This window comes from Theileria orientalis, chromosome 2 (assembly GCF_000740895.1).
Source record: "Theileria orientalis strain Shintoku DNA, chromosome 2, complete genome".
Taxonomy (NCBI): domain Eukaryota; phylum Apicomplexa; class Aconoidasida; order Piroplasmida; family Theileriidae; genus Theileria; species Theileria orientalis.
Window position 1 is genome coordinate 1558925 of NC_025261.1, and position 24830 is coordinate 1583754.

Here is a 24830-nt window from a genome sequence, read left to right on the forward strand (position 1 = left end):
TTCGGCCAAAATTAAAAGAAATCGAAGATAGTAGCATAATTGTGTATAAAATATAGTACAATAGGTGGTAATTAAGGGTACGAGTCGGGGGCCATAACGGCCCCCAGTTTAAATGCGAGCATTGGAAAACATAATGTCTCAACTAATATGTAAAGTGCGATTATGGTACATTACATCTCAGTGTTTTCAAGATTGTAACACGCGCTAAGTGGGCGTGATAGTAGTGTACAGGGCCTCCAGGGCCATAACATTTGGATTCACCCCTCAGGTGAATGTGATGTCTGCGATTTCAGATCAGCGGGTAAGTGTGTGTTAACCGGAATAGCTGATCTAACAACAGTAAATTACCAAGCTGTGATTTAACACGTTTTCAGGACACTGATCCTCTTTTGTAATGTGCTTTTCTTCAGGGTCTAACAATCGGTAATTGTGCCACTGATCGGTCTCGTCGTAGGGATAATAATCGGCAAAACGGTCAGGCTTATCAAAATCTGAGTATTCCGAAGTCGAAACGTAGTACATCCTGCCTTTGATGATCTGGTAAATGACCCCCTTCTTCGCATTACGTACGACAACCTGGTTTAAGTCAGTAGTGTAGGTAACGGACTTAGGGTAAATTATTCCACGCTCACCTTTGTCCCAGACCCTGAGGTTACCGCAGGTGACCCTAACACACCGAATGTTAGGCATAATCTCGTAGTCGAGGTCGTTGAACAGCCTTCGTACGTTGTACTTGGTCCGTTGGGGAGATTTGTCAGGATCGAACTTTCGGGTTAAAAATTCGAGCACATCTAGCACTATTTCGTTAGGCTTGAGCTTTAAATCTGGAACTTGAGGCGAAAACTTGGGCGGCTGGCCTGGGAAGTAAACTCTAAAGACCTTTTCGCCCGCTTCATTCAAGCCCACGTAAACGCTAATGGCGCACACGTTGCAGTAGTCCCTAGAGTCCCAGAGCAACCTGTCACCTTTGGTAACCCTGGATATGACATAACCGTGCTTGGCAGTGAAGGTGTAGGATTGGTTCGAGTGGTTGTATATGTACTGAACTTGGTCGGTGCTAAATTGGTTACTGATGTCGACCAAGGCCATTTGATTATCAGAAGAGTCACTTTCAATAGAGGGTAAAGGCTCATCAGGATCTTCATTATCGGTGTCGCCCGGGAAGAGGCATCTCATGTTCCGATTGCCCGATTGGTCCTTGTACAGAATTACTCTGTCAAAATATCGCTCATTTTCCACCTGGGCAATGAGTTGATCACCTTTGACGATTCTGCAGAACAAATACCCAGGTTTGGAAGTGTACTTCTCCCGCTCAGTCCTAGGGTTCTTTTTATAAGTTACATATTGATCAGTGTGCTTGACCTTGACGTCCAGTTCGAGCAGTTGGTATTCAAAGTCGTTTGGTAAAGACTGACCAGTTAGTGGTAAAACGTCGCTATTGTGGTGAGATTGAGTGTTTGCGATTTTTGTGTCTGTGCCAATGCATTTGGCGGCGTTATTTCCGCCGCGGCTCAACAAATAAATGTACAACCATATTTGCCACCGACAGAGGCCCATCAACAAATATTGTGACCCCTGAAACTAACAAATATTAAACATAAGAATCATAATTGACGGGTGATATCTGAAGGTTCGGTATCATGGAATCTCGTTTCCATGGGGCATCAATATGTTCTTTTTCATCGAGTAACAAGTAAACACCCTCTGGTATAAATCAAAATCGACATACAACATGTTCTGTTGCCATTCGTCCATAATTTGAATCATTATGGTCACACAGTGACTATATATGAATCATTATTTGTCCATTAATAGACAATCGATTTTTGCGTTTATGGTTGCTAACTAGTAAATCTCATTAGAAATAAAGTCGAGTTACTAATGTGTAATGTAGCATAAATTTTGAATTAAAAAGTACATAAAAGTGTGCTTTTCTATAATTGGTTACCATTGGCCAGAATCATTAAACAATAAAAGTTATTTTTATATATATATAATTTACTTTATAAAAATTTTGAATAGATCATTTAATTGTTATATTAAATTAATTTATAGATAAATGTGTAAACTACTTGAGGAACTGGTAAATTTGGAAGGTTCCATTAATAGTCCAATATAATAAATAGATTGCCAAGTATTGGAGTAGTATTTATATTCAAAAAACCTTTTAAATTAACTATATGGATTCTTAGACTGTCCTCAAAATGATAATTATGCCATAGATCTTTAATATATTTAATAAGTTGTTGTGTATAGTAACATGTGTCCCTTAAAATCGTTTATCTTTTGTTATAATTTTCTTATGTCAATGTTGAACTTTTATAGATATTTCTATTGGTTACCTATCAAGAAGATAAGCTATATTAGCTCAAACAAATTTAGAGTTCATTTCCAGTTAAAGAATAATAAGATCTAAGGGCAGTTTTTGGTAACTTTTGTTTACTTCATATTATGAATTTGAATATTATTTAGGATCAGTAGTAGATAGTTTATGTGTATATTTGCTATAGAGATTTTAAATAATTAAGCTTCACGGTGGCAGGATGGTACAAGTATTTGCTATGTCCCATAAAACATATTTACACGTAAATTTGAGATAGTATTTATTCTTTTGATTGGAAAAAATGATTCAAATAGCGTGATAGTCAACCCCATCGTTGGTAAATTCGTTTTACTTGTGCCCTGAGGTCTTTTCAAACATAGACAATTGACCGAACTACGTACCATACCCACCCAGTTAATATGACAAACTCAGGTATTTGACAACAAGAGCCTTGACTTATATGTCCAACCTAATTGCTGGTTAAACTGTTGTCATTTAAACCCCTAATAACTTAGTTAAGTCATGAACAAGCTAAAATATACACGGCGAAATTTAGCTTGTTAGGCTTGTCCATTTTCAGCCTTTGAATGAGGCTTTATGATAAATTAATATATTCCATATTTATATGTTTAATGTACGGAAACGACCTGCAAATCAACGGTCCATTATTAGTAGATTCAACCTGGGATTGGCTAAAAAAATTCCTTTGTAGCGGTTGCTGTGGTTGTAATTCCTGTGATTCAGATTGCGGTGGTTGCGATTCCTGTGGGTCTAGTAGTTCCAATTCATCCCCGAAAACTAACGATAATGCCGACAAAACTACAGACCCAAATGTAAAGACAACCGAAGTTAATATTGATAAGGCAATGGGAACAGGTTACAATTCTAACCAAGGAGGTAATTACAAACTTGTATTCAAACCCACTGGTGATTATTCTATTAAAGCTGTTAAAAAAGGAACTACTGAAATTTGGAAGGCCGAAAAGAAAGAGGACTATTCAAAGGAAGTGATATCAGATTTTGCAAAACACATTGTTACTATTAGTATAGGTTCCGACGGAGCCACTAAAAAAGTATTTAAGAAGGGATCTGATAATAAATGGACAGAGACTAGTAAAGATGCAACACAGAATGGTGGCTCCGACGGATCTGGAGGTGGAGGGACTGGAACCAGTCCCACGAGCGGTGGAACAACCGGTACTGGTAATTCGACTGGTACGGCTGCATCTGGTGGAGGAGGAACTAAGCAATCAACACCTGCTGCACAGTAACATTAAATCGGATTGTACTATATACACATGGACACAAACTCAGTTCCAAAACTTGGAATGATTTTAATGTAGTTTGAATCTCGAATGAGATGGTACCCCTTTAACCTGAAACAAAGGTTATGTTGAAAAAATGTAGTATGTTATTTTTAGGGCAACATTCTTTAGTCTTAAAGTACGCCATTATTACATTACACCCAATGAGCAGGAACTCACCTCAGCTTAAACCTGGCTTTAACCAATGTAACCCCCTTAGGATAACCTGAGAATCGAATTCAAGCAACTAATCTCATTTAATATATATGGCATACGCTATGACATAGAAATACCCTATTTAAGAGATACACATTAGGTCACAGCAGGGTCTAATCACCGATAGTCGGAAGGTCGCTTATTAATAACAACTAACCTGAAACTGCTACAAATTATACTCACACGGATAAGGAGACCTGTGTCCTCCTTTGAATTCCACAATAAAAAATTGCAGATAAGTGAAATGACAAATTTATATGTATGACATTAACCCCAGTCCTAATGGAATCTGTCATAGTTGCTCCATGCCAAACAACCTTGGCAGACGTCAATTCAGCTTTATCGACTGCATACATTATTTGTAATAAATATTTAGTGATAATCCATAAAAAATATTATAAAAATCCAGTACTAGTATCATCCATAAGTATATACCGTAACCTTGTATATAAATTAAACACTGAACTATTACCTTCCTTATATAAAATGAATATCTATACCACCTTGTTTCTATACGTTTTCCTTCTATTGAACAACAATATAGTTGATTCACTGAAACTTCAATTTACATTTAATAATAGCAAAAAAATTAACGATAAAGATAGGTACTGGCTGCTGAAGGTTAATGAACATGAAGGCCACTATTTCTTCTTCGGCCATGCCAGGTGTAGCAAAATTGTAGCTGACGGAACCACATTGTGGAAAGTTAAACAAAATGGAATGTGTCCGGGTGGAGTCAGCTACTATGGTACAGATGAGGTAGCCATCAACTTTCCTGAAGAATTGCTGTTCTTTAAAAAATCAAACGGTGAATGGGTGAAAACTACTCCACCTAATGAAACTGTTAAAGGAAATTTGGAGGCAGCTGTTATTGAATCAGACCAAGATGCTAAGAACAAAAAGGATCATCCGGCTGCAGAAGAAATACAGCTACCAGTTAAATCTTATAAGGAACCAGATTATGACCTACCGAGAGACATTAAGATCGAGTTGACGACTGACTGCTATAAGCAAAAAACACAGCCTTCGGAAGAACAAGTGGCTAAACCGACACAGCCAGAACCAGCCCAGTCTGTTGCAGAAGATGCAGAAGACAGTAGTGCTACTCCCGCCGCACCTGAGAGTGGGTCAACCTAATACCCTGAGTCGGGCGAAGGTCCCAAACTACAACAGCAGCAATGTACACCAATCAGTACCTGAATGTATAATTGATATTGTTAACTACCAGCGTGTCTAGTAGTTTTTTTTATAATCTTTTTTTAGTTTTTATATGGCAGATGATATGAATGCCTCACACGTAACGTAGCACTGAGAGTACTCGCGTAAAAGACACTGCTGAACCTTCTAACGTACTTCAGCGTAGCCAGCATTGTGTAATAACTAATGTGGTAACTAGTGTGTATTGCATATTATATAGACGTACATAATCTGCGGTCATTCGGCGTCGACGTCAAAGTCTGCGCGTTTGGTGCTGCCGCCGGCATCGTTGCCACTAAGCATCGGGTCATATTTTGAAGAAAAAAGACTCGGGTCAATCTTCCCGCTCTTGACCAGAATCTCGACCTTTCGGAGCTTCTCCATGTCCTCAGGGTCCAGGTGACTAAACAGCGTCTCCACCTGGAGTCCGTAGTAGTTCTGGGTGCCGGGGGTCGCCTCCTCGTGATGCTTCCTTATGGAGGCAACGGTCTTCTTGAACGTGGCCTGAAGGAAGGCCTCCGGGCCAAATACCCGTTCTACGACCTCATAGAAGAAGTTGTCGACGAGAGGCCCAACGGTTTTAAACTTTCCAGCTGTTTTATAGGGCTCAGCGCATATTTTGTTCACCATCTCATCGTCGTTCATGCTACTTCGGACGTACTCCGCGTCCCTGCCCTTGTATGCTGAGAAGTATTTCCTTACCCAGGCCGGCTTGTCAATCTTCTTTTCTAAAAGAGGTATTACGCCTCCGTCTCCTGGCAATTCGGACAGTCTGTAACCGAATAGCCTTTGTTGTCTCAGCTTGCTTTTTCTCACCAGGTTGTCCATCTGCTTCGTCATGCTCATGTGCTCCAGTGGCAATACTTGCTTAAGTCTTTTGGACTTTCTCTGCTGCCTCTGTTTCCTTTCAAAAGATGGATTTTTAGCGAATATACTAAATTCCAACTTGTTTTTACTTCGATTCAGGCAGTTGTTCTGTGGATGAAACGAACCTTGTGGCTGGTTGTAACCGCTCTTCATTCTGTTCGACACACTGTTGAATGAGACTGAAACTGTGTTTAAGGCGTATCCGGCACATGAAGTGATAAAAACAAACAAATGTACAACATTCATGGTGTTTACTTGCTACTATTTCCAGGCGCTAGCTGTTAATTTTGTTATAGTTATGGTTGTTGATAAAGTTGATGGTATTGCTGATATTGTTATTGTTACTGCTGTTACCTTTATTATTCCTATTATTCTGTGTGCTGATATAGTTCTTTATTCCTATTGCTAATATTATTGTTGTAGTTGTTTCTGATGTTACTGCTGTTATTGTTGTATGCGGCTAGCAGTTATATGTGTTAACTGTGTTGCGATTACGACTATTTTATCCTACTAATTGTTATTCTATCACTCTGAAACCACGCAATTCAGCCAAATTTTCACTGGGATTTGGAGCGGGCGTCACTTCGTAAGTCACATCAACTACTCCAGTTGACACGTTTAACGGCCTTCCTCGCAGTCCAATGTAGCGCAACTTAACTTCTCCTTCGTTAGATAAAAAGTGAATTGCCAGGTTATCAACTCCTCTAAACTGTCTAGACCCTAGAGAATGTACAAATGACCCGTGCCAATCTGGAGGTAAATCCAATTTCAGGGAGGGTGTGGTTGTATCAATGTCGCTAAAATCAAATTCCGGTCTATTTGCGTATATTTTAACCTTTAAAACACTGTCGCTCTCGTTTACAACCAGGAGATTATGCACATCGCACGGTTGCGAGAATGGCACTGTAAACAACAATTCAGTCTCCACATCGTCACTTATTACATGAAAATCGCTTAGGCGCTCTCCATACTTCTTAAATATCAAGCCTCCGGAGTTCGGATCCTAGAAATACCTGGTGAATCTGAACAAACTTACTGAGGTACTATTCAACACTCTAATTGAGGATATATTTAGGTACTCTCTAAGGCAAATAAAACTGGATGCTAATTCGTGTTCAGCCTTGCAACCACAACCAGAGGAATGCATTATATAACTAAATTTTCAATACACAAAAATCATATTCGAGGGATTCTATATAATTATGTGAGAATAAAGGAAAGTAGATTGAATATTAAGACTTTAAATTAAAGTTAAAATATAAATCAAACGAACATGGAATCCCTGAATACTATAAACAATCACTAATTAATTCAATTCCCACAAGAGATACACATCACAACAACATCTTTTATAAAGTGTAAAATACACATTATAAATTTATTAGGTAATAATTAACACTTTTATATATTAAATCAATTATCGTTATTATTTTTATATGGGAATCTGATAATGAAACATTATCCAATACTCTAATTGAATAATTAAATTATTTATTAATTTTAATTAAAACAATAATCTGATTGATTGAAATCAATCTTGTAATTATAAATTTGTGTATTTTTATCTATAGTTTGTTTTTTAAGAGTATTATTGACAACCTTCCATGACCATAATATATCGTATCATTAATACTTTATTTATTAACACACTTGACATTTTTTGAGCTTCTATAAGTAAATTATAGTAATCAAAATGAATAACACTTTAACTACTTCAAGATTTGTTCTCAAATTGACATATTCAAAACCTCCCATGGAGAAAATATAGAAGTAGTACAGATACTGAGTAAATATTCATAAACAGCTAAATTTATACTTATAATTTTAATTTATGAACAATATAAACCTTCCGAGTTCCCGATATATGATTAAGATAAAGATTTTTTTGATAGACAAAAATACACAGATCAAAAGGTCAATCGAGACTAAACATATGTAAAAACAGTTATTTAATAGTAATGGGCTAATAAGGAACAACGACGTTACTTATTAGGCCAGCGCACCAAGTGCATTCCTAAGCCTAACTGATGTGTAGGCCCTAATAAACAAAAAAATAAATTTTCCTATGTTTTAAAATGTAGTAAAACCTGTTACATATTTTCCAAAAACCGTAAAATATTTAAAATGGTCCCAGTAGGACTGAAGATACTATCTAAATCGGTGGCGTTTGCTGCCCGTTTCTTCACTCCATTATTTTTGTTATCCCTGTTCATCGTATCAAACGTGTTTAATTTAAATGAGCTGAAACTGTCAAAGATAATTTTTGACGGCTTCTGTAACAATGAAAATATGGACGGACTGGGAAGAATAGTCTGTCCAATGGTCCCGATGGAGGACCCGTTCTTTAATAATACTCACTTAAACAAGCAATATAATATACCGTTGTTAATATCTACTACAAAAATTAAGGATGATATCGTCATAAATGCAGATTCTTCTGCGCCTTCCTCATTATACCTAATAATGGAAGTGTGCAACTCCTACAAAACAAATGTCAGTAAATCGACACTTTTGGCCGACCTTTGTGTTTTAATAAACGATACATTGAAGGAAACTAGAAACGAGTTTAAGTTTAACCAAAATTTAAGTGGCGGTCACGAGGAGCTGGTGAAATGGAAAAATGTGGCTGCACTACTTCAGAGGCTGCCAAATAACGGTAAATTATCACACATTACGCTGCTATCCAGTTTAAATAAAAACAAAATTCTTGAAAAGGTCATCAACAGTGTTTTAAGTTTAAACGAGAGTGAGAACAAAGAAAATTTATCGGAATCGCCAGAGTTGACGACTGACCTATTGGTGACTAGCGACATTCTTACATTGGTAGGGGACCCATTTAAACTGTTGTCTGGCGTTGCGTTCCCCGAACTGATTTACAACAGTTTTGGGACTATTCATGAGTCGATTTATAGGCTGTTTCTGTCCTTTCCGGAGGCCTCTGCGGCTCTCCTACACATGAGGAATCTCGGGTTCGAAGGTCCCGAGTTCTCTTCGTTTGAGCCTAAAATCGATAGGTTTACTTATCTCGCCATTTTTTTAAGTTCATTTCAGCTACTCTTGACTTATTCTTTCGAGTTTGTGCCACTTTACTCCGGAATTGTTAAGTCGGCCTATAACAGAGACGTAACTCATCAAAAATACAAGTATTCACACCTTTTGAGTGAATTCACCGATGATTTAGAGTCCAAAACATTTGTAGAAAACATAATGATGAGTTTAAATGCATTTGCTATAAATTTAAACTTAAGGAACAAGCTTTTTATGGCCGGCGATATTGGGTTTAAATTCACCAAAAAACTGGTCGAAATACTCGCTTTAATGAACATACCTAGCGATAATATGTACAATAAAGACAGACAGGCCTTAATTTCATTGAAACTTAATGAAGGTTTAACGTACTTGGGCAAGTTCATATCGTTCGACCACGACAGCGACGGATTTATATCATTTGAGGAGTTTACCAAGGCCTCAATAGATTTAAACAGCTTCGTTGATGATGTGATGAGCGTCTTCAACAGCAAGGAGGAGCAGAAGGGGGACCAAGAAGGCTTACAGGCCGACGATGATGGGCTGCAGTTCGTGAACATGCTGAAATCGCAGAATTCACTCTACGATAAAATCATAGACGAGTTTATAATATCGGACATCGATCGAAACGACAATTTAAGCGTGGAAGAATTCATTGAGCTGACGTTGTCCACAAGCATTGCGGAAAATATACACACATAGGAGGTTTAATGGTGCTCCCAGATGCTAGCTGAGCCCAAATTGTTTTAATATTTTTTGTATTCATGTTTTAAACTGTATGTTCATGCTTATTGTGTCACACTAAGTAGTTGATTTGTCCTAAATGAGTCAAAACAGCAATCCCAACTATACATATGTAACTCCTCAGCCAAACAGCTTTCAGGCGGCATACCGCCAGTACGGCCAACAGCCAAATGAGTCGTTTCCGTACCAAAGTAAGGAATTGAAGCCGGGAAGTAAGGGGAAAATGGCCAACTCCAAGGTTTCAAAGGACAAAATGTTAAATATGAAGTACGACTACGGATCGCCCAAAATGTACCCGTCCTCAGGCGCAGATCCCAAGGACCCATCGAAGCAGTACGCCTCGAGGTTCCCCAAGGTGACTAACGAGGAGGTGCAGAACCTGCTGTTGGAAAATTACTCAATAATGAAGGCGATGAACGACTCCATGGAAAACACGGAGCAGCTGATGGACGACCCAGAGTTTACGCTGTAAGTTTAAGACGGACTAAACGCGTTCAGGAACTTTGGAAAGCTTCACAAAAACCTGGTATTCTTGTCGAGGATTTCAGACCAACCCAACTAATCACCTGGCTAATGCGCCACCAGTACACACACCACTCAACCATAGATGTTTTGTATCATAGCCAAATGGCAACACGACTAATGTATCATACTCTACGTATCTATAAACGTATGCATATATGAAAAAAGGCAGGCTGTTTGCTGGATAACTAACAAAAGTCAGTGAATAGTGGCTTAATGTTAGTTGCGAATGATCTAAGTAAGTTGCGGCCGGCTTCAGCCTAGTATGTTACAAACACGCACTCTACAGTTCGAGCACGTTGAGTAGAACGTCGTGTCTGTGTTTAGCTATTGGGCTAACGATGTTGAGGTACGATAGGGAGTAGCACGTGTGGTACAGGTCAGGCGACTTGTTAGGCTTGTCCCTGAAGCCGCCCCCAGTCTGAGCAACCGCGAGCACGTAGCACCGGGTGAGCAATTGGATCAGTTCGTCGGCTCTTCCAGTACCACTGGTACTGCTGACGATGTGTAGCACGGCGCCGATCCAAAAGGAGTAGCAGGAATCGACCAACTTGTGAGGCCTGCCCTGGAAGCCAAACTGACTTGTGACTCTGCGCACTGCCCAGTAGTGGAGCTTGTTCAGGTTGAGTCTGTGCAGTTGCCCAAGCAGTGCCAGACATGCCACTCCGCAGTAAGTGTAGCCGGCGTGAGCCTCAAGACCCGGTTCTGCAGCGATGCCGCCCTCGTAGGTCTGGCAACTTTGAACGAACTCCGCTGTGTTTCTCGCGAGCTCCTCAGTGAGTAGGCCCGTCATGCTCGCACAGGCGACGGCGCAGTATGTGCTCCTGGTGTCGTACTCTCCCCCGTAGGTTGTGGTGAAAGCGCCGCTATCCAGCTTCATGTCCATCAGGAACGAGTGGAGCTTACGCGTGTCCACCTCGTGCAGCGAGTGCAACATCCTGAGAACACAAATCGCCGCGTATGAAGTGGCCACGTGCCCCCGTTGGAACCTTCCGCCTCCGAAGCCTCCGCGCTCTTCATCCCAACACAGCAGGAGAGTTTGAACGGCCCTAAAGAAAGTTAACAACGTCTACTATAGTTAACAAAGTCTAGTATAGTTAACAACGTCTTCCGAATTAGAGTGCTAACGATGTAACTGCGTTATAATACCTCTCCTTGTAAGGGACGATGTCTTCTCCCAGCAAACACAGTGAGTGCAAGGCCCAGTATACTATCCAGGGACGCGAGGAGTCCAAGTATCCCAGGTTTATCATCTTGGTCGGCCCAGTGCACGACAAGTGGCCCTTCAAGTACCTCAGGTGCCTCTCAGACTTAAACGGCGACACCGACACGCACAGGTGACAGAACCGTCTCAGTACGTGCTGGCCGTGTTCCGTGTACCTGATGCCGACATAATTTCCCTGTACAAATTCACTGGAACCAGCGGTACTGAAAACATCACTGTCATGACTCTTTGTGTAACTGCGATTAAACGGCACATCGCTAATGAACTCCAACACTAGTCTACAGACTCTAAATTTAAGCAAATTTGACACTTCAGTCTTCGAGTAAACGAGCTCATCTGGGTCATCCACTGCCTCCTCATTAAGCTCACCTAATTTGCTCAATACAGACTCATTCGACTTAGTTTTAACTGATCCATCTTTATCTGATTCACAACCAGTTCTAGAGTTGGCATTGAGAGAGCCACCTTTAGTAGCTACATTCCTTGTAGACTCTTCAGAACAGCCGAACATATTGGCGCCAGTCATCCTATCAAACGAGCGCAGGGTAACTCCTGACGAAATAAGATTCTTGAGTGCCAATGCTATTCTAGACGAGTACACCTCATTGCAATCATGTTCAACCAACTTTTGACTCTCGACTGACTCCTCTATGTTCTCCGAGCCCTTATTTTCTGACAAGTCGTCGTCTTCGCACACCGAAACGACATATTTTATAAGTAATTCCGATACGTAGTCTATGATATATTCCTCTAAGGCAATATATTTTTACTGTAACTAACCATTCTCGGGACTCAAATCCTCCTCGTCCTACGAATAAATTATAATTATGTGTATATGAATACCTTTTCAGACGAACTCTCTCCATCTATAACCAATAATATCACATTATTCAGTTTAAATAAAAATTTCTCTACTCTGTTCAAATGTTTATTCCTTAAATAGTCCATGGGCAATACGTCGTTTTTACAATTAAAACGTGAATCAACATAGAATGTGACAAAGAACTCAGTTAAGGCACATAACTAATAACAAAATATAATGTCTTTAAATATAATACAATTATTTAATCAGTTCATCGATATAAAGAATAGGAAATGATGTATTCTGGTAATGGTGTAAGGGACAATGCCAGCTTAATCAAGAGACACAAAAGTCTACAAATTGCCTACACATTTGAAAAAAAATTACTAATTAATAAAGATGATAATTATGCAAATGATATAAATAAAAATGGAGCCGTTTTGAAGAGGAAAAATAGTAGAAGGTCAGACCAGGCTGTCCGCAGTAACGGGCATGAAAATAATACATTTAATTGCTCCGCTGATGATGAAACTGATATGAAAATAGCAAGATACATAGATGGAATAATACTTACTTTGTCGAACGAGGATAAATATTCCAAAAATAATAGGTTGAGGAGTAGCAGTGTTCTCAGCTCTAAGCCTAAGAATACAACTTTAAACAAGCTTCTTTCCACCAGGTTGTGTGAGATAGTTAAAATTAAGGAATCGTGCAAGTGTAAAGAGAAAGAAGGTCCTACAAGGAAGACTACTTTTAGGATATCAGAATCGTGTGCAAAGCAGTACCATGAGATAAAACCGGTGCTAAATTTATCCGAAGCTAGGAACGATTCTTCGCTTTTAAACTCCTGTTTAAAGAGTCTAAAGTGGAAGGGTTGCAGCTACAATGCTGGAGATATATACTGGTTCGGGTTCTCAATTAGTTTCAATCAAATGTGTGACATGATTTCTAGAAATAAATGTGTAAGCTACTCCAGGATGATGATCAATAAGTACCCAGACATGAACGAGATAACCAAAAAGAGCTACTTCTATCACCTTTTGAACACCTACAGTGTGTATCTCGGAGATGATCAGTGGTTTCCTAAGAGCTTCAGTATGCCTGAGGACTTGAAGAGGGTGTTACACACCCTGGAAAAAGATGTTCCTCTTATATTTAAGCCTTCTAATGGCTCCATGGGCCATGGTGTAAAGCTTGTGACCGTTCCTCATGATATTACTGACGAAATGCTCCTCAATTACACTGCTCAGGAGTACATTGCACGTCCCCTGCTGCTGAATGGCAAAAAATTTGATATCAGGGTCTACCTTCTGCTGATTGGTGAAACAAGGGCCTTCATCTACAAGAACTCGCTCGTCAGGGTCTGCACTGAGGAGTACAGTTACCCTTCAAAGGACAATTCTAAAAACAACTTCATCCACCTCACCAACTACAGCATCAACAAATCCAACGTTTCAAGCTACCACAGGGGCGACCTGGACGATGAAAGGAACAACAAACAGTTACTCTTTCCCGTGTTGGATAATCTCGAGGACGTAGGCTACGATAAGAAGGAGATATGGAATCAAATTGTCAACATCTGTTCACTGGTGTGTGGTACCGTGGGCCCCGAAATCCACCTCAACAGCCGATTGTCCACTTCAAAGAGTATTTAAGCCACTATATGTATATACAAATAGTGTTTTTACTTGTTTTCACCCTTATTATCTTTATTTTAGGTAAAAATCTCAGAAAAATGCCCGGATACTTCCAAATACTAGGATTGGACGTGATAATTGACTCGTATGGAAAGGCCTGGCTTCTTGAGGTAAACAGTTGCCCTAGCCTCAAAACGAGCTACTTTGATGGCAAGAACTTCAAGGAAGACTCTGTGGATTTGAGGGTAAAGGTGCCTCTGGTGACTGGAGCCCTGAATCTAGTACACCAATACGAATTCCTTAAAAAATCAAAGGATTCGCAGGCAATGAACTTCAAAGACGGCCCAAACCTCAGTAAAGTTAGACAAACTCCCTCAAATGTAGCTGATACTGAAAATGGTGGCATAGATAAAAATCATCCAACGATCAATTGCGAAAATATTATTGATGATATTGATGATGATTGGGAGGAGGTTGGAATTACCGGCTCAGGGAGACTTGAAAATCTAATGAGGCTGTTCAAAATAGCTAAGAGGGAGAACTGGGAAACAAACACACTTTCAAAAAGAGAATGGATATCCTTTTGCACGTCTGGAGGCATAACAGATCTGGCTAGCCTAATAATGATCATAATGTCAAAATACACAGGTACGAAAAGTAAACCTAATATTAGCTTAGAAAACAAAATTGCTGCCAATTGTGAAAGTGATGTCTTGAAAAATGAAAGTTACATGTCTGGAAAAAATTTGGTGTCCCAAATGTTCTCAGAATCCGTAGGAAGGCATGGAAGAGAAGGAGAAAGAAGAATTTGCTTCTCATACTTTGTGTACATTCTGGGCCAAATTTCAAAATTGGTGGAAAAATGGATTAAGAAAACACAGAGAGAAATCGTATACAATATGTGTGAAAAATATAAAATAATGATTAAACTGGATGAGCTGGATTGGAAAACATATCAACCTCACAAATCATCAGAAAAAATAAAAGTGGAAGTTACAGAGGATTTATTAAATCTTTTAAATCATAATTTTAATTTGTGACTTGGTTGTTTTGTAAAAAAAAATGTATAAACGTGCCTTAATTATGATTCAATTTTAATATTTGTGTAAATGTGAAACGAGATAAAGTAATAACACACTTTTAACAAAATAGGTCATTTTAACAATGTAAATATTAAAAAATAATAGTTTTGAAAAGGGAAGGGAAATACATATTATATCGCATAAATTAAACATAAAATGAATAGTATAAATCAACAATCACGGCCCATGGAAATGAATGAAAATTCATATCATGGCGACATCTCAGACGAAGATATGAAATTGATAAAGCATTTGACGTGGCTATACGGAGGTTATAGTATGCGAAGAAGAAATGTTAGCGATCTATACGAGAAAGAAGAGAGTTTAAATGAAAATGTAGAAGCTGTGCAAGTTAGGAGTAAAGGAAGGCCTAAAAAAGATCGTGGAAAACAGCAAAAACCGTATATGGACGAGAAAAATGTGACCAGAGGCCGTAAAACACTCAACAAAAGTCCCAATCAACATCCAGGAAATAAATTGCAAAAAAAGCATGAAAACTGGAACGGAAAACAGAAAAATAGAAGTATATCTAAAGTATTGTTAGAAAACGATGAATATATTATGATAAAAGGAAGAAAGGTAAATACAAGTAAGGAGTATATGTTAAACGAAAGGAAAGGAAGGAATAAATGTAAAAGAAATGGAATATACAATATAATGTATGAAGAAAATGAATTGAACAATACGGAAGAAGGATATTTGACAGGGAAAAAAAGTAAAACCGTCCAGAAAAGAAAAAATAAAAAAAGAGGATTAGAGTATTCGAGTGTGCATACACACGGCACTGGAATAAAGATTGCAGTAATAGAAGAAGAAGATGGGAAGATAGACGAGAATGGAATTGGTTCCAAGGAGAAAAGGATCGGAGAAGGAGGTGGTAACATGTATGATAGCAGTGGAGTGCAAGGAAGGGAAGTTGATGGAAGCGTTGAGTGGAGTAACAAGGACGATATAGCGTGGAAGCTGGAAAACGCAAGGTATCTGTTGAACAGAAGGCTCAAGTACTACTACGAAATGGAAATGAACGACCGAAGAAACCCGAGCTGGCCAATAAACTACAGCCTGCAGAATAAAATAGAAGACTTCATAAGTAAGAAGATAGCAGACGCGACGGAGTTCAGAAGCAAGGAGCCGACGACGCTGTCGATATGTAACCAGTTCGCACTGCAGAACCACGAGGCAATGGTGGCGGACAGCGACAGAGTGCACTACTACAGAGCAGCAATATTCTGGACAGGCTACAGCGAAGATCAGTCACCAGGAGTGGCAAGTGGAAGAAACAGAGTGGAAGGAATCATGGAGACAGAGGAGAGCACATTGGAAGGCACTTTTACGAGTGATAGCATGGAGAAGGATATGGTAAATATAGAAGTCAACAACATTGATAGCACTGTTGATGCCGTTGACATGAATAGGATGATGGTTGGCCATGTGAACGTTACTAAGGGTGGTGACTTGGACGATGTGATCACTACCAATGTGGACAGTACGATCATTGGGAGTGTGAAGAGTACGGTGGATGGTGACATGGAAGGTAGAGCACAGGGGATGGTAACATTGAGTGCACCGATTGGTGGAAATAATGCTGCGATGGAAACGACCACGGATGTTAGTAACTATAACGAGGAGTGTGATGCGGCCGACATTAGAGGAAACTTTGGCACTAATGATACGACGCCAAGCATGGGAGGAAGCATTGAAGAAGGGCTGGAGTACAAAGGAGGATTTGAAAACCTGGAAAGCATAGACGGAGGGCTGAACGAGTGTTTCGAAAAGAGCTTTAAGGAGTTGGAGACGCTGCACAGCAAGTTTACGTCGAATTTGGACTATAAAACGGGAGGGATGGCGTACGAAAACGGGCTTTCCGTACTGCCGCAAATAGAAACTAGCTTGAACACGTGCTACAGCGACTCGCTGCACTCGAGGAGCACGAGCGTCAACCTGGACAGCTCAATCTACAACGAAAGCGAAGACACAATCAGCAGCGTTAATGGAGGAGTCAAGTACTACTGCACAGGCAAAAAGATACTGGAGATAGGAACGGGGCCAATGTGCGTGTTGGCAATGAACGCACTGAAGGCAGGAGCGAAGTCAGTGGACGCATTGGAAGTGTCAGACCACGCATCGAGGCTCGCAGGGAAGCTGATGGCAGCGTACGGCTTCGACAACATCATCAAGGTCTTCAACACGCACTCGAAGCAGTTCATATTTAACCAGAACGAGTACTTCGCAGGCTCAAACAGCAACGCGGCGAGCACGATCACGAGTGCGAGCGTCAGTCTGAACAACAGCGCAGACAGCACGACTACGAACAAAGCCTCTGCCAGCAGTATTGCAGAAAACGTGAGTGCTATCAGCAGCATTGTTGAGAACAACTCCAGTTACGATGCAAACGAAGACTGCGACGGCAGTCATAGAATCAGTAACGTCACGGGCAACGGTACCACTACGTTTGGAAGCACCACTAGCCTTGCCGGCAACACTAACCTTGCAAGTGGCGCCGATAACTACGATAGAACGCACAGCATGACCAACGTGAAAAGAAGTAGTAGCAGTAACCTGGCGAGAGGAAGCGTCAGCGGGAACTGCGACAAGAACGGCGAGGTCACGAGCGCCGGCCCGAAGAAAGCCAAGTACGACCCGGCGGTCGAGTCGCTGAATGGAGACCACGGCGGAAATAGGGCCGGCGGCGAAGGAGTGGAGCTTAGTCTGCCGGCGTACCCGCCCTACGACATGGTCATCAGCGAAATACTGGGAGACTTCGCAAGCCAGGAAGGAGTGGCGGACGTCTTCCTGGACTTCCAGAGAAGAATACTCTTCGAAAACAAGGCATTCCTGGACGAAGTGAAGAGCATACCCTGCAGAGTCTCAACCATGTTCGTGCCGAGCTTCTTCCCAGACGCAAGCAACATACTCAACAAGTCGAGCTCGGACAGAGAAATGACAATATTCTCCCCGAGTAAGAAGATGCTGCAGTCAGTAGGAATGAGAATAGATAACCTGCCAGTGTGCGAGGAGTGGCGGCCGCTGGAGCACATAGACCTGGAAAGCTGGATGCTCCCGCAGATGTGCCAGCACTACGTAAACGTGTTCAAGGTGGCGAAGTTCGGAGAGGTCGCAGGCCTCCTGGTGGGAATCGACGTGGAAATCAGGCCGGGCGAACACTTCGGAACGCGCTACGGGCAGTGCGAGTCGTGGTACACGAACCTGCTGATGTTCGACCGCGAGTACACGGTCTTCGAGAAAGACCTTATCGTGGTCTCGAGCGTGGCGAACCTGACGAACTACACGAAGGTCAACTGCGACACGAGCAAGATACAGGTCTCGAGGCCGTCGTACAGCTTCAGGGCCTACATCCTGTCGCCAATCAACTTCGAGGCGGCGAACTTCGCAATTCTGCAAACCGCTCTGGCTGGAAAGTCGACGGAGTCGAGGCCCAGGCCCGGAAGAAGACGAAAAACAGGAGTGGTAGACAATGGTGTGACAGACGAAGATGTAACCATGAGTAGTAGCACATTCGATGATGTAAATATTAATGGTAAAAACGGAGTTACCAGTGATGAAGAAGACGAAGATGTAGAACATGATGTGGAAAATGTAGAGGATGCAGTAGAAGATGTGGTTGAGGACAAAGATGTTTGCAACCTAGAATATGTAGTAGAAAATGTGGAAAATGTAGCTGAGGATTTAGACGAGGATGTAGTAGAAGACCGAGAACTGGTGGAGGAGGAGCGTCAAGAACAGCAATCAGAAAAGGCCTCTGAACAAGAATCACAAAACACAGTACAAAGTAAGCGAAGACGAGGAAGACCAAGATCAAAATCAAGATCAAAATCGAGATCAAAATCAAGATCGAGATCCAGGTCAAAAGTTCCAGAGCCAGCACCAGTATATATAACTAGCGTTGACGCAGAAGTGTTCGATCTTGACGAGTTTCTTAAAGGCAATGCATACAACGTCTGTACGAATAACACAACCTCTAGATATAACGACACAGCCAATGACTCTGCTGCTACCAATAAAAACTACTGCGACGCTGCAACAAATAAGGACTCTGCTGAGACCACCAGTAAGGTTACCGCTAACACTAAAAACTACTCCGATGATACGGCCAATGATACCTCAAGTACGACCATCGATCACTCTACTGATAGCAATAACTCCGGTGCAAAGAAAAATGGCACTACAGTCACAAATGGTACGAATGGTACGACCGTAAAGGGGCAGTACAGCGTTAAGTTGAAGTGTAAAGAACTGAAGGAAATGAGCTATGACGTTACAAACAGGACGAAGATTAACTTCTATAACCTTAATAAGACGCACGAGGCAGTGAGCACGAAGTGCAAGTGCCCAGACGACATACTGGAGGGACAGGAGTATGTGCAACTGGAAGGGGAGATATACAAGGTGATACACAGGCCGGAAGTAATATACATCGACTACGACGAACAGACGTCGACAATATACTACGACACACCATGCGCAAAAAGGAAGATGCACACAGACCCGCCGAAGAGATACAATAAAATAAAGCTTAAAACGGCTAAATCAATGTAAATAGCACTCACGTACACATCTATGTAGGAATAAACACACGCGTATGAATGTACGAACACAAATGAATGTATGCTTGTTGTTTAATAGAAAATGAGATGATATTGAGCGTGGTAAGTGAAGGGGTGCTGAAAATATGATTAAAAGTCAATAATATAAGTAGTAGCTGTGGTGTATAGTTGCTTAAAGAATTAGTAAAACGTTAATTATTTATTAGATTGTTACTTTATGATCTTGTATTATAGTTTATAAAATGTTTTTAACATGATTTGATGAGTGAACATTGTATAGTAGAAGATAAATGGTCATAGATGGATTCCAACACAGCATCTCTGACCCCTGAGCAATTGGAGCTGGTTAAATTTGGAAGTTTGGGCTCAAAAAAGTTAAGAAGACTTTATTTTAACTCTGTTGAGTCAAACTCGGGTGAAGCTTCTACGCTTAATCCCAAAGTCACAGCCGCTGGCGCAACTGGTGATAGACCAGAAAACGCCGCTAACACCAATATAGATGTTAAATTGAATTTAGATTTAAATAATTATTTAAAAAGAGACTTCAACAGCGTTTCTAAAACTGACAGTCGCAGCACTGGTTACTCCCATGGTCATGATGCAACCGGCGTCACCAGAAGCAAATCCAGGAGTGGCGCCCCTGTAAGTCCCAGTAAATCAATAGAATATAAAAGGTCAGATAAAAAGAATGATACTGAGAAGGAGTGGGCCGCGATAAGGGAGGCTGAGCCGACTCACACAGCTTTGAGGGAGTGGAAGTCAATACAGCTGAGAGGATTCGTGGATCCCAAAAGGTTCTACAAAAATACGAAGAGTAAGCTGGAAGAGATGCCCAGGCAGTTCCAAATAGGGAAGATAGTCAGCCAGTCGAAGAGCATAAACTTTGGCAACATTGAGGACGGCAGCAAGTCGACGCCGAGTGGCTCCACCAGTCAGTCGAAAGGCAGGAGAAGAACGAGAAAGAAGCCGAGCTTGATAACAAGCATGTTGAAGGACGACAAGGGCTGGGTGAACAAGAGGTACAACGAAATACAAAGTGAAAAGACTAAGGGGTCTAAAGGCTGGTACCAGCGCCAGCTGAAAAAAAGGAAACGAGGATAACAACACTAACAGTGTGGTTAAATATGGTGTACAATATATATATATATACGTGCGAACGACTTTGTATACTTAATAGCTGTGATAAGCCGAAATGAATGGGCACATTAGCAATATCTAACACAAGGTGGCAGTAACAATACCAAATACAAAATGCCAATAACAATATTAAATACATGTTGGCAGTAACAATACCAAATACAAAATGCCAATAACAATATTAAATACACGGTGCCAATAACAATATTAAATACACGGTGCCAATAACAATATTAAATACAAGGTGCCAATAACAATATTAAATACAAGGTGCCAATAACAATATTAAAACAACATGGTATAAAAGGCAGTGAATAACACTCGTTAGCATATTTGGTTACTCGTCGTCGTCGTCAAACAGTATCGACTTTGGCTTCGCGTCCCCAGACAGGTCGGAGACGGCTGTCGCGGGCGCCGACCTCGCAAAGCCGCCCTTGTCGTGGGAAAACTTGGGGGAGCCGCCTCTGCGCTCGCCCTCGAACTTGCCTGAGGAGCGCGCGAACGTGGCGACCCGGGAGCCGCCCGTGGTGAACCTGCCCTTGGCGGCGCGGCCCCGGTTCGAGAACCTGTTGCGCGGCAGCGCGTACTGAATCGATACGGTCCTGCCGTCGATCTCAGTCTGGTCGTACTCGACGGCGCGCCTCGCGGCCTCGACCGTCGTGAAGCTGATGAAGCAGACGCCCATGGGCTTGCCCGAGTCCTGGAACTTGGGCAGGTAGCAGCGCGTGACCTGGCCGCACTCGCTGAAGAGCTCCCGCAGGCCCTCCTCGCTGCTGTTGAAGTTGAGGTTGCGGATGCAGATCTCGTTGCTGACCGTCGCCTCCGAGGGCTTCCCCTTGAAGCCGAACTTGGCGCCCTCTTCCCCTCTTGCTCCGAAGCCTCCCTTCGCCGGCCTGTTCGTCGTCACGTTGATGTTCAGCAGCTTCCCTTTGTACGGCGAGTTGTTGTACTCCGCTGCCTTCTGCGCCGACTCCGGCGTCGCGAACGTGATGAAGGCGATGCCCTTGTTGCTGAACTTGTTGATCCTCGTGATGAGTCCGCACTCTTCGAAGAGCTCCCTCAGCTCATCCTCCGTCGCATTCACTGGCAGGTTGCCGCAGTATATTTCGCACCCTAAAGTGGGAATTATATCATGATGATTGTTATTATTGTTATTATTACTAATGTTATTATTGTTATTGTTATTATTGGTAATGTTATTACTGTTATTATTATGGTTATTACTGTTATGAAAATATTTACTAACACATAAATATAAAAACAAATAAATACATAAACACTAGTAACTGCTTATTCAGGTTAATATACTGTGGTGGTTACCTTGGGGAGCTTCTGCCTTCGCCTTGAACGACGTCTCAAGACGCTCCTTGTTGATAAACTGGTCTCCTGACGATTCAGTCATTGCCATCTTAGTGGGAGAGGCCTCTTCTTCTTCCTCCTCTTCGTCTTGCTTTCTGGGTCTTTTAGCCTTATCCTTATCCGACTTGGCCTTTTCCTTCTTTTCACCCTTAGCAAATTCCTTAGTTGGCTTACCAAACTCCTTAGTTGGCTTAGCAAATTCCTTAGTTGGCTTACCAAACTCCTTAGTTGGCTTACCAAACTCCTTAGTTGGCTTACCAAATTCCTTAGATTGTTTAACATGTTCAACGGATTTAGCTGGCTTAACAGCCTTAAGGGAGACTTTGGTTGGCTTAGCTGATTTAACAGACTCCGTGACTGGCTTAGCAGACTCAGCAACTGGCTTAGCTGGCCTAACTGGTCCAATCGAGTCGTCTGAGTCTTCACTGTCACTGCTGCTGTCATCGTCACTCGATTTAGTGAGGCCGCTACTAACTCCAGAAACACCCAATGTGGGCTTCACTGGCCTTATGAACCCGTCGTCTGACTCGTCTGAGTCGCTGTCTGTCTCCGTATCTGAGTCAGTGTCCTTATCCTGGTCCTTTGCGTCAGACACTCCCTTCTTAACTGGCTCCTTCATCAGCGCTTTTAAGTCTACACTCGAGTCCGAGTCGCTACTCGACGTGTCTGAGTCTGTATCTGAGTCCGACTCTGAGGGTGCCAGTGCTCTCATCCTGTCCTTCAACTCTCCCAGCGGTACGTCGTCCAGCTTACTGAGTGCGTCGAGCACTTCCTCGTTTGTCATCTTATCCTTATCGGCCTTCTTAGCAGTCTTTGCTCCTTTAAGCGTTGCCAGAGCCTTATCCCCTTCTTCTGTTTTTTTATCAGCTGACTCTACCTTTTTAGCCTTTTTAACCTTTTCCTGTTTGTCTCCCTTGTCGCTCTTTTCCGGTTTGTCTCCCTTGTCGCTCTTTTCCGGTTTCTCTCCCTTGTCGCTCTTTTCCGGTTTCTCACTTTTATCAGTTTTATCTGCCTTTTCAACCTTCTTGCCTAACTTTCCCTTTCCTGTCTTAGCCTTGTCGCTCTTATCTGCCTTTTCTTCGGGGCCTGTTGCTACTGGCTTATCACCTGAACCTGATGAACCTTCTGATTTGGCTGCCTTGGACACTCTTGGCTTTTTCGGCTTAGGCTCCGAGTCACCCTTTGTTTTACGCTTTGAGGCGTCTGACTTGTCCGACTTTGCTCCCTTGTCTCCCTTCTCTGCCTTTTCGGGTGACTCAGCTCCTTCTACCTTATCTACCTTGTGAGCCTTTTCTACTGTTTCCACACCTGCTTCCTTAACTGACGTATCTACTTTAACCGTGGTGCCTACCTTATCCAAATCCATCCCATATGCCGCCTTAACTTCCTCCTTAGACGCTGCAGCCTTCTTCGCCCTCTTTCTTTTCGGCGTGCTGGCTCCTGATGTGGCTTGCGACACAGCTTCCGAGGTTACTTCTGATGACTCTGTTGAACCTACTTTTGAACCCGGTGCGCTCGATTTATCGTCTTTTGCCTTGACCTTCCTCGCCTTTTTCTTCGGTTCCTTGTCGAATGTCACATTCATATCCTTTGTTTCCTTGGCCTCTTTTACTTCACCCTTTAGGCCTTCCACTCCCTCTCGTTCCTTAACCAGCTCCTTCAGCTTGTCTTTAACTATGTCGCTGGTTTCAGCTGCTGCCTTCGCCTTCTTAGACTTCGTTTCCTGTTTCTTCGCTGCTTTTTTGGCCTCCTTGGCCTCTTTGTCCTTGGCGTCTGGCTTATCTTCCTTATCTCCCTTTTTGGTGTTGGTTTTTGGACTCTTGACGCTCTTAGCGCTCAGCTTATGCGAGTCCCCGTGATCGGGACTAGTTACACCTGACAGTGCTTCCTTCTTCGGTGTATCCTTGGGGGGACTTTGTGACAAAGTGGCTACTTTATCTGGAGTTTTTAATTCCTGGGAATTGGGTGCGCTCCTTTCTGAACTAATGCCCTTCGTCGAAACCAGATCCTTAATATAATCATCGTCGCTGGAGTCAGAACTGCTGTCGGTATAAATGTCCGGAATATCTGAGTATTAATTAGTGTAAATAGAGGAATCCAATTGATCAATCCTTATTTTTTAAGTTTACATGATTCATTAAATCAATTTCTCTATTATAAAATAACTAGGCCAATAACTGTATTAAATATTTGGTAGACGTACCGTTTTGAAATGAGTTTGTCATTTTTTTATTTATTATCGTTATATTTAAGAATTACAATGAATCCCAAAGGTTTCTCTAGAGTTTATTAGTATATATTTTACAGAATCAGAAAATATAATCAAAAGTTATAATAAAACTCGTAAAAAATTAATTTATTACTTATGTAACTATTATATTTGTAAGGAATCTTCAATACTAATCTAATAGTGGATAATTAAACTAATTATTGTCCAATTGTATATAGTGATAGCCGTTTATGAGTTACTACTTCTTGACCCCACGGTAATTTACGTTTTTTAGTTGCATTATCTTTTTTTACTATTTATATATATTTAATCTGAAAATAAATTTAGAGATAAATGTGTTTTTTAAGATCTATCTTCCGATTCCATCGAATTCCCTTTTATTCTTATCATCAATCATGATATGTGTTTATACACTCATTGCTATACACATTAAAGTATTACTTAAAAATTATGTGATATCTATCCACATTATATATTAATCAGTTAAGTTTTATTTATTAATCTTTCAACTAATTGTTAATTTTACAATAAATGGATAAACTTCATTTTTGTCTTATTTTGCGTTTATTTTTAAATTAAACGGGTTCATAGTT

At 41.3% G+C, this 24830-nt stretch overlaps 13 protein-coding genes across 13 annotated transcripts; 7 read left to right on the forward strand and 6 right to left on the reverse strand.

Moving 5' to 3' along the window:
* Positions 1–71: 71 nt before the first annotated feature.
* On the reverse strand, positions 72–1557 carry TOT_020000740 (uncharacterized protein; the record flags this gene model as incomplete). Its single annotated transcript, XM_009692490.1, has 2 exons — positions 72–137; positions 349–1557. The coding sequence occupies 2 exons, from the start codon at positions 1555–1557 to the stop codon at positions 72–74; spliced, it is 1275 nt and encodes a 424-aa protein (XP_009690785.1).
* An 81-nt stretch (positions 1558–1638) lies between these two features.
* TOT_020000741 (hypothetical protein) lies at positions 1639–1755 on the reverse strand (the record flags this gene model as incomplete). The annotated part of the gene is made up of 1 exon (XM_009692491.1): positions 1639–1755. The coding sequence occupies one exon, from the start codon at positions 1753–1755 to the stop codon at positions 1639–1641; it is 117 nt and encodes a 38-aa protein (XP_009690786.1).
* A 1155-nt stretch (positions 1756–2910) lies between these two features.
* On the forward strand, positions 2911–3594 carry TOT_020000742 (hypothetical protein; the record flags this gene model as incomplete). Its single annotated transcript, XM_009692492.1, has 1 exon — positions 2911–3594. The coding sequence occupies one exon, from the start codon at positions 2911–2913 to the stop codon at positions 3592–3594; it is 684 nt and encodes a 227-aa protein (XP_009690787.1).
* A 510-nt stretch (positions 3595–4104) lies between these two features.
* Positions 4105–4980, forward strand: TOT_020000743 (conserved hypothetical protein; the record flags this gene model as incomplete). The annotated part of the gene is made up of 1 exon (XM_009692493.1): positions 4105–4980. One exon carries the CDS (start codon positions 4105–4107, stop codon positions 4978–4980), a length of 876 nt encoding a protein of 291 aa, XP_009690788.1.
* A 297-nt stretch (positions 4981–5277) lies between these two features.
* Positions 5278–6153, reverse strand: TOT_020000744 (conserved hypothetical protein; the record flags this gene model as incomplete). Its single annotated transcript, XM_009692494.1, has 1 exon — positions 5278–6153. The coding sequence occupies one exon, from the start codon at positions 6151–6153 to the stop codon at positions 5278–5280; it is 876 nt and encodes a 291-aa protein (XP_009690789.1).
* A 271-nt stretch (positions 6154–6424) lies between these two features.
* Positions 6425–7054, reverse strand: TOT_020000745 (uncharacterized protein; the record flags this gene model as incomplete). The annotated part of the gene is made up of 2 exons (XM_009692495.1): positions 6425–6910; positions 6944–7054. 2 exons carry the CDS (start codon positions 7052–7054, stop codon positions 6425–6427), a joined length of 597 nt encoding a protein of 198 aa, XP_009690790.1.
* Positions 7055–8031: 977 nt separating this feature from the next.
* TOT_020001086 (uncharacterized protein) lies at positions 8032–9636 on the forward strand (the record flags this gene model as incomplete). Its single annotated transcript, XM_009692496.1, has 1 exon — positions 8032–9636. One exon carries the CDS (start codon positions 8032–8034, stop codon positions 9634–9636), a length of 1605 nt encoding a protein of 534 aa, XP_009690791.1.
* A 121-nt stretch (positions 9637–9757) lies between these two features.
* On the forward strand, positions 9758–10150 carry TOT_020000746 (conserved hypothetical protein; the record flags this gene model as incomplete). The annotated part of the gene is made up of 1 exon (XM_009692497.1): positions 9758–10150. The coding sequence occupies one exon, from the start codon at positions 9758–9760 to the stop codon at positions 10148–10150; it is 393 nt and encodes a 130-aa protein (XP_009690792.1).
* A 333-nt stretch (positions 10151–10483) lies between these two features.
* TOT_020000747 (farnesyl-protein transferase beta subunit) lies at positions 10484–12373 on the reverse strand (the record flags this gene model as incomplete). Its single annotated transcript, XM_009692498.1, has 5 exons — positions 10484–11249; positions 11329–11613; positions 11674–12175; positions 12206–12233; positions 12269–12373. 5 exons carry the CDS (start codon positions 12371–12373, stop codon positions 10484–10486), a joined length of 1686 nt encoding a protein of 561 aa, XP_009690793.1.
* Positions 12374–12520: 147 nt separating this feature from the next.
* TOT_020000748 (uncharacterized protein) lies at positions 12521–14904 on the forward strand (the record flags this gene model as incomplete). Its single annotated transcript, XM_009692499.1, has 2 exons — positions 12521–13874; positions 13946–14904. The coding sequence occupies 2 exons, from the start codon at positions 12521–12523 to the stop codon at positions 14902–14904; spliced, it is 2313 nt and encodes a 770-aa protein (XP_009690794.1).
* Positions 14905–15102: 198 nt separating this feature from the next.
* Positions 15103–19503, forward strand: TOT_020000749 (conserved hypothetical protein; the record flags this gene model as incomplete). The annotated part of the gene is made up of 4 exons (XM_009692500.1): positions 15103–16199; positions 16284–17212; positions 17645–18365; positions 19017–19503. 4 exons carry the CDS (start codon positions 15103–15105, stop codon positions 19501–19503), a joined length of 3234 nt encoding a protein of 1077 aa, XP_009690795.1.
* A 308-nt stretch (positions 19504–19811) lies between these two features.
* On the forward strand, positions 19812–20612 carry TOT_020000750 (uncharacterized protein; the record flags this gene model as incomplete). Its single annotated transcript, XM_009692501.1, has 2 exons — positions 19812–20091; positions 20176–20612. The coding sequence occupies 2 exons, from the start codon at positions 19812–19814 to the stop codon at positions 20610–20612; spliced, it is 717 nt and encodes a 238-aa protein (XP_009690796.1).
* Positions 20613–20985: 373 nt separating this feature from the next.
* TOT_020000751 (uncharacterized protein) lies at positions 20986–24232 on the reverse strand (the record flags this gene model as incomplete). The annotated part of the gene is made up of 4 exons (XM_009692502.1): positions 20986–21761; positions 21969–23595; positions 23659–24074; positions 24211–24232. 4 exons carry the CDS (start codon positions 24230–24232, stop codon positions 20986–20988), a joined length of 2841 nt encoding a protein of 946 aa, XP_009690797.1.
* Positions 24233–24830: the final 598 nt, after the last annotated feature.